Below are 8,647 nucleotides of genomic sequence, written 5' to 3'. Positions count from 1 at the left end.
CGATGTTGAAACTAGACTGGTAGATCTTGGCAGACTGGCTACTTGAAAAGTAGATCTTGGTTCAAAAAAGTGTGGGCACCCCTGGGTTAGAGCTTATTCTGTCATGGTCTGATAATGAAGCATTGTTCTTTTTTATTTTATGACTTGTTTGATCGATTGATAGCGTTCAAGTTCATTCAAGTTGTGAATGAATCACAAGCGTCAATGCTTTTCTACGATACTACGTGTAATGTCACTTGGACATAGAATAATAAGACACTTGAGTCTGGGTTCAACAAAGGTATAACCAGTATACTTCGGTTCTCTCGACACCTGTCAGTCACCTACTGGTATATCTCGAATAGTGTTGTTCCGATACCGATACTAGTATCGGCATGGCCACCGATACGCACAAAAATGCTGGTATCGGTATCGGCGAGTACTAACTTTTTTTTTTTTTTTTTTTTAAGTACTAAAGTTATTTTGTTTGTAAATGTTCACTTGCTGTTGCACTACTACTACGACTGTTTTATATCTTAAATGGATATTGCACTGATTGGCATCTGTGAGAGCCACATTTCAGGTTTTATAAGGGGTTGATTTTCTTGTCACCATACCAGGTAGACAATAAAAAAAAAGTTCTATAGCATTCACTCTCTGTTGGTATTTTTTCCTGTTTTACAAAGGTTTTGAGCAGTGCCAGACTAAGTGTTAGCAATAATTTTACATCGAGGTGAGTATGCGGCTCAAAAAACATGTTTTTTTGTTTTGTTTTTTCAAACGCCGTGGTATCGGATCGGTACTCGGTATCGGCAAGTACTGCACGGTCAGGTATCGGTATCGGTATCGGGATCAAAAAATGGTATCGGAACAACACTAATCACGAACTCTCTCTAAGGCGCATGCGCTGTCCTGACTATGAATTAACCCATTCATTACACTACGGATGACGTCGTGAAGGGTTGTCCCATTTCCCCTGGGGAACCACTACGGCTGTGGCTCCAAAACGAGTGACTCCAAAACGAGTGACTCCAAAACGAGCCGAAGTGGTAAAAAAGAGAATCGGGATTGGGCCTTAGTGTTGGAACACAACTTATGGAACACTAGAACAGCCATGGGTGGGGTCATTAACACTAGAACAGCCATGGGTGGGGTCAATAACACTAGAACAGCCATGGGTGCGGTCATTAACATTAGAACAGCCATGGGTGGGGTCATTAACACTAGAACAGCCATGGGTGGGGTCATTAACACTAGAACAGCCATGGGTGGGGTCATTAACACTAGAACAGCCATGGGTGGGGTCATTAACACTAGAACAGCCATGGGTGGGGTCATTAACACTAGAACAGCCATGGGCAGGATCATTTGACCCTGTGAGTAATTAGTTTTTTATATCTTTGCACTCAATTAAATTTCAGGACCCTTCTTTCATGACCTTTCCTAGATATGTGCGTTCTACCACCCCAGTATCCTTACATTTTCTAAATCACATCAGGATAAGCTAGTATGAAGATATTTCACAGTTTTTCTGTGCAGGAGGCAGGCTAATTTACAAGCCGGCGCCAACTAGTGGTCGTTGTGTGTAAGTAGCAGCTTCCCATTGTAAAGACTATGGCGGCTCTTATAGTAGGTAACATAGACACGGCTGTTCTAGTGTTAAACAGATCCTCATCAGTCATCACCATAGTGAAGAAACCATTCTTCCTGGGGTCAACATGGAAGACAGACAATCAAAACATAACAAAAAAAAATCAATCAACAAAGGGAATAATTAGCGATCAGCGTTTCAGTTTCAGTCCCTCACGCGGTCAGTAGTCGTTGGACGCGGAGTGCGAGTGGTGGTGTACGCCGTGCTCCTCTCCTCCACCCATACCGTGATGATGATGATGATGATGAAGATGATGAGGAGGATGATGAGGAGGATGAAGAGGATGATGAGGAGGAGGATGAGGAATATAATGACTGCTGGTGGTCAGCCTGTCCTCCCTCTCCCTCTCCCTCTCCCTCTCCTCCTCCTCCTCCTCCTCCTCCTCCTCCTCTCCGCCCCTGACTCCTCCCCAGTCCCCCTGGTAGCTGTGCTGCTTCTTCATCACCAGGATGCTCCTACGGGTGGTGGGGGTGGTGTGGCAGGCCTGGGTGGTGGGGGTGGTGTGGTAGGCCTGGGTGGTGGGGGTGGTGTGGTAGGCCTGGGTGGTGGGGGTGGTGTGGTAGGCCTGGGTCTGGGCCAGGGCCTGTTGGACCTGCTGCTGTTGTTGCAGTGCGTCCGACAAGATGCCGCTGGCGGTCAAGTCGCTGCGGCTCCCTCGTACGCTGGACGGGTGGGACGACCCGCAGTGGTGGTCCCGGATGCACTTGGCGGACCCCCGGAAGTTGTTGCTGTTGTTGTGGAACTTCTGGTCAAAGTCCCCCCCCCCGACCCCCTCCCCCTCCCCGCCCCCACAATCCTCCCCCCCGGCCCTGTTGTTGTTGTCGCCGCCGCCGCCGGTCGTCGTGACGATGTCGGCGGAGGAGGCCGCCCGTCTCAGGGCGCAGAGCTCGTAGTGAGGCGGGGGGGCAGCGAAGCGCTCGTGGAGGAAGAGGGCCGGAAGAGGGTCGAAGTCTTCGTCGTCGACCCCCCCGTCCATCCCCCCCCCTCCTCCCCCGTCCATCCCCCCCCCACCGCCGCCGCCGCGCCGGATGACGTACTTCTTGCGCGGCTGCTTGACCTGGATCACCAGGGAGACCACGAACAGGACCAGGACCAGGCTGCAGGTCACGCCGATCACGGCCATGTTGGTCCGGTCCAGCCCGTCCAGGATGTTGTTCTGCCTCTTCTCTGACGAGGCCGAAGAGGTGGGGGGGGGGGGGCGGGGCGGGGGGGGGGGGGCAGAGACAGTTAGAGAGACTTCAATGACTGGAGGTGTTTTTTTTTACACACTATTATACAACAAGGCTGGTGGGATGGGGGAGGTAGAACACCAGGGGAGGCTGGGAGGAGGGAGGTAGAACACCAGGGGAGGCAGGGGGGAGGGAAGTAGAACACCAGGGGAGGCTGGGGGGAGGTAGAACACCAAGGGAGGCTGGGAGGAGGGAGGTAGAACACCAGGGGAGGCTGGGGGAGGTAGAACACCAGGGGAGGCTGGGGGAGGTAGAACACATGGGGAGGCTGGGGGAGGTAGAACACCAGGGGAGGCTGGGGGAGGTAGAACACCAGGGGAGACTGGGTGACAGACCTTTGCAGTGGTTCTCGTCCCATGGATAGACACAGTTCTGGATGCCGTTGCACACCAGCGTGCTGTTGATACACATGTTGCTGTGACAGAAGAACGTGTCTGACTCACACGGAGCTGAAAACAACAACAACAACAACAACACAACAACAACCTCAACAACAACCTCAACAACATTAACAACAACCTCAACAACAACAACACAACCTCAACAACAACAAGACAATAACAACCGTATTATAAGAACCCCAAATGCTATCAACACAGCCAACAGACTGAAAGCCAAAAAGCTCCTTATCCCAATAAATCATAAATGCCCCTAAAAACATACTAACATTTTTAACACTAGAAGAGCTCACGGTGACCCCTGTGAGTAAAAAAAAAATCTATCTTTGCACTCGATCATATTTCTGGACCCTCCTTTCATGACTTTTCCTAGATATGTGCGTTGTACCACCCCAGTATCTTTACATTTTCAAAATCACTTCAGGATAAGATAGTATGAAGCTGTTTTGCAGTTTTTCTGTGTAGGAGGAGGCAGGCTAAAAAAATAAGCGCCCTCTAGTGATCTCTGTGAGTAAATAGCAGATTTACATTCTAAAAAGGGGGTCTATTTGACCCTCGACGCGGCTCTACCAGTAGGTACAGCTGTTGTAGTGTTAGAAAAATAAATACAAATGAACGATATTTTTAAAAAAGGCGTTTTTGTTTGACTGACGCTCCTGGAAGGTGGTGTAGAGGATCTTGAAGCGGCTCTTGCGGCTGCCCTCGTCGGCCCACATGCGTATGACCCCCACCCCGGTGGACAGCATCACGTCGTTGGCCACGGTGCTGCAGTACTTGTTCTTCAGGTGCTCCACGGAGCTGCTGCCGTCGTACACCGCCACAAAGTTGCGCTTGCACTCGTTGGAGTGGTGCATCTCGTACTCCAGGAACCGCAGGAAGATCTGGACCACACGGCAAAATATGTTAATTAATTAATTAAACAGTGAGGTAACACACAGTAGTAGTTATGGTCGGGGGGGGGGGGTTGCAGTTCTACTGGATAGTGGAGAGATTGGGAGCGTGACTTCAGCGTCTTTTCGAGAGAAAGAGAGGGTACGTCGAGAGTATATCTAAACGCAACGTGAGGAGAGAGAGAGAGGGGGGGGAGAGAGAGAGAGAGGAGAGAGAGAGAGGGAGGGAGGGAGAAGGATCCCTTTATTCAAGCAGAATACACAATTTGTATGAAATTGAAATACAATCTAGTTTGTATGAATTCATACAAATTAAGCGTGAGAACCCGTTGCATGTATTATGACTCCTCCCCCTGTGTGCCCTGACTCCTCCCCCTGTGCATCCTGACTCCTCCCCCTTGTGTGTCCTGACTCCTCCCCCTATGTGTCCTGACCCCTCCCCCTGTGATACACAACAGTAGTAGCACCAGACTTACAGTACCCTGCAAACAGTCAGCTCTCAAACACAAGAAAAGAAAAGCAATAAAACAGGGGGATACCTTAAAAACGAGTGCATTCAGACACAGAAAACAAGCATATATCGCCTCGATTTAAGATATTCCATCTCCCACTCAGGTGTGCTGTCTGCAGCGTACTGACTCAGGTGTCTGCAGGGTACTGACTCAGGTGTGCTGTCTGCAGCGTACTGATTCAGGTGTGCTGTCTGCAGCGTACTGACTCAGGTGTGCTGTCTGCAGCGTACTGACTCAGGTGTCTGCAGCGTACTGACTCAGGTGTGCTGTCTGCAGCGTACTGACTCAGGTGTGCTGTCTGCAGCGTACTGACTCAGGTGTGCTGTCTGCAGCGTACTGACTCAGGTGTGCTGTCTGCAGCGTACTGACTCAGGTGTGCTGTCTGCAGCGTACTGGCTCAGGTGTGCTGTCTGCAGCGTACTGGCTCAGGTGTGCTGTCTGCAGCGTACTGACTCAGGTGTGCTGTCTGCAGCGTACTGACTCAGGTGTGCTGTCTGCAGCGTACTGACTCAGGTGTGCTGTCTGCAGCGTACTGACTCAGGTGTGCTGTCTGCAGCGTACTGACTCAGGTGTGCTGTCTGCAGCGTACTGGCTCAGGTGTGCTGTCTGCAGCGTACTGACTCAGGTGTGCTGTCTGCAGCGTACTGACTCAGGTGTGCTGTCTGCAGCGTACTGGCTCAGGTGTGCTGTCTGCAGCGTACTGACTCAGGTGTCTGCAGCGTACTGACTCAGGTGTGCTGTCTGCAGCGTACTGACTCAGGTGTGCTGTCTGCAGCGTACTGACTCAGGTGTGCTGTCTGCAGCGTACTGACCCGGGAGCGCGGGGGGGCGCGGATGACCCAGCGGCAGTCCACCGCCTCCGTCAGGGTCCGGTCGATCTGGAGCGACTCAGCGTAGCCGTCCGGCCCCGTCATGTCAAACTCACAGACTGGGGGGCCAGGACACAGGTTAAACACACCAGACTGACCAGGACACAGGTTAAACACATCAGGACACAGGTTAAACACACCAGGACACAGGTTAAACACACCAGGACACAGGTTAAACACACCAGGACACAGGTTAAACACATCAGGACACAGGTTAAACTCACCAGAGGGACACAGGTTAAACACATCAGGACACAGGTTAAACACATCAGGACACAGGTTAAACTCACCAGAGGGACACAGGTTAAACTCACCAGAGGGACACAGGTTAAACACATCAGGACACAGGTTAAACACACCAGGACACAGGTTAAACTCACCAGAGGGACACAGGTTAAACACATCAGGACACAGGTTAAACACACCAGGACACAGGTTAAACACACCAGGACACAGGTTAAACACATCAGGACACAGGTTAAACATACCAGAGGGACACAGGTTAAACATACCAGAGGGACACAGGTTAAACACATCAGGACACAGGTTAAACTCACCAGAGGGACACAGGTTAAACTCACCAGAGGGACACAGGTTAAACACATCAGGACACAGGTTAAACACACCAGGACACAGGTTAAACTCACCAGAGGGACACAGGTTAAACACATCAGGACACAGGTTAAACACACCAGGACACAGGTTAAACACACCAGGACACAGGTTAAACACACCAGGACACAGGTTAAACTCACCAGAGGGACACAGGTTAAACACATCAGGACACAGGTTAAACTCACCAGGACACAGGTTAAACTCACCAGGACACAGGTTAAACACATCGGGCCACAGGTTAAACTCACCAGGACACAGGTTAAACACATCAGGACACAGGTTAAACACACCAGGACACAGGTTAAACACATCAGGACACAGGTTAAACACACCAGGACACAGGTTAAACACATCAGGACACAGGTTAAACACACCAGGACACAGGTTAAACTCACCAGAGGGACACAGGTTAAACACATCAGGACACAGGTTAAACACATCAGGACACAGGTTAAACTCACCAGGACACAGGTTAAACACACCAGGACACAGGTTAAACACACCAGGACACAGGTTAAACACACCAGGACACAGGTTAAACTCACCAGAGGGACACAGGTTAAACACATCAGGACACAGGTTAAACTCACCAGGACACAGGTTAAACACACCAGGACACAGGTTAAACACACCAGGACACAGGTTAAACACACCAGGACACAGGTTAAACTCACCAGAGGGACACAGGTTAAACACACCAGGACACAGGTTAAACACACCAGGACACAGGTTAAACACACCAGGACACAGGTTAAACACACCAGGACACAGGTTAAACACATCAGGACACAGGTTAAACACACCAGGACACAGGTTAAACACACCAGGACACAGGTTAAACACATCAGGACACAGGTTAAACACACCAGGACACACACCAGACACACACCAGACTGACCAGGACACAGGTTAAACTCACCAGAGGGACACAGGTTAAACACACCAGGACACAGGTTAAACACACCAGAGGGACACAGGTTAAACACATCAGGACACAGGTTAAACACATCAGGACACAGGTTAAACACACCAGGACACAGGTTAAACACATCAGGACACAGGTTAAACACACCAGGACACACACCAGACACACACCAGACTGACCAGGACACAGGTTAAACTCACCAGAGGGACACAGGTTAAACTCACCAGGACACACACCAGACACACACCAGACTGACCAGGACACAGGTTAAACACACCAAACTGACGAGGACACAGGATAAACACACCAGACTAACCAGGACACAGGTTAAACCCACCAGGACACAGGTAGAATAGAACATAACAGAATAGAATAGAACATAACAGAATAGAATAGAACATAACAGAATAGAATAGAACATAACAGAATAGAACATAACAGAATAGAATCTATAGTTCTTCAGGACAGCCGTGTACCTACAAGGAAGAGGAGGCAGTTCACCGATGTCTTTGAAGTCTGGATCTGAAAAGAGAGTTTCCATGTTAGAGAGCCTCCAGTGGTGTGGGGTAGCTATGTGTTATAACTCCTCCCCCCGTGTTCTGACTCCACCCCCTATGTCCAGACTCCGCCCCCTGTACTTGCCTCCCATGCACCCATCATCCTAACCCTTGTCCCAAAAAGATCCAATGTAAACGGTAAATGGACTGCACTTATATAGCTATGCCTTTATCCAAAGCGCTTTACAACGGCCTCTCATTCACCCATTCACACACACATTCACACACCAATGGCAGCAAGCTACCATGCAAGGCGCCGGCCAGCTCATTGGGAGCAATTTTGGGGTTCAGTGTCTTGCCCAAGGACACTTCGACATGTGGCCAGCCGGGGCTCGAACCGCCGATCTGCCAACCTTGCAATCATTAGACGGCAGCTCTACCTCCTGAGACACAGTCTCTACCTCCTGAGACACAGCCTCTACCTCCTGAGACACAGCCTCTACCTCCTGAGACACAGCAGCTCTACCTCCTGAGACACAGCCTCTACCTCCTGAGACACAGCCTCTACTTCCACCAGCCTCTACCTCCACCAGCCTCTACCTCCTGAGACACAGCCTCTACCTCCTGAGACACAGCAGCCTCTACCTCCTGAGACACAGCCTCTACCTCCACCAGCCTCTACCTCCTGAGACACAGCCTCTACCTCCTGAGACACAGCCTCTACCTCCTGAGACACAGCAGCCTCTACCTCCTGAGACACAGCCTCTACCTCCTGAGACACAGCCTCTACCTCCTGAGACACAGCAGCCTCTACCTCCTGAGACACAGCCTCTACTTCCACCAGCCTCTACCTCCACCAGCCTCTACCTCCTGAGACACAGCCTCTACCTCCTGAGACACAGCCTCTACCTCCTGAGACACAGCCTCTACCTCCTGAGACACAGCCACCCCATTATTGTAATCCTCTCATCAATGTTGATGTCAAAGGACAGAGAGAGCTTCCCAACGGTGAGGATTTGTAGATCGTGAGTTTAGAATTATAAGGTTCTATCTCCGTTTAGGGTAGTAATATAATATATCAG

The 8,647-nt window shown here is 50.4% G+C and overlaps 1 protein-coding gene across 1 annotated transcript in view; it reads right to left on the bottom strand.

Moving 5' to 3' along the window:
• Window positions 1-1,653: 1,653 nt before the first annotated feature.
• The window catches only part of LOC308151804 (neuropilin and tolloid-like protein 1), a gene marked incomplete at both ends in the record, with an annotated part of 41,105 nt that continues 34,111 nt past the window's right edge, over window positions 1,654-8,647 (bottom strand). Inside the window, 7 exons of the mRNA XM_080524699.1 lie at window positions 1,654-1,686; window positions 2,034-2,581; window positions 2,642-2,797; window positions 3,195-3,308; window positions 3,910-4,138; window positions 5,472-5,587; window positions 7,549-7,590. Coding sequence (XP_080380825.1) covers window positions 1,654-1,686; window positions 2,034-2,581; window positions 2,642-2,797; window positions 3,195-3,308; window positions 3,910-4,138; window positions 5,472-5,587; window positions 7,549-7,590 — 1,238 coding nt within the window. The remainder of the gene's footprint in view (window positions 1,687-2,033; window positions 2,582-2,641; window positions 2,798-3,194; window positions 3,309-3,909; window positions 4,139-5,471; window positions 5,588-7,548; window positions 7,591-8,647) is intronic.

This window comes from Nansenia antarctica, assembly GCF_963989245.1.
Source record: "Nansenia antarctica genome assembly, chromosome: 2".
NCBI classification, from domain to species: Eukaryota; Metazoa; Chordata; class Actinopteri; order Argentiniformes; family Microstomatidae; genus Nansenia; species Nansenia antarctica.
This window is presented reverse-complemented; position numbering and strand designations above follow the sequence as displayed.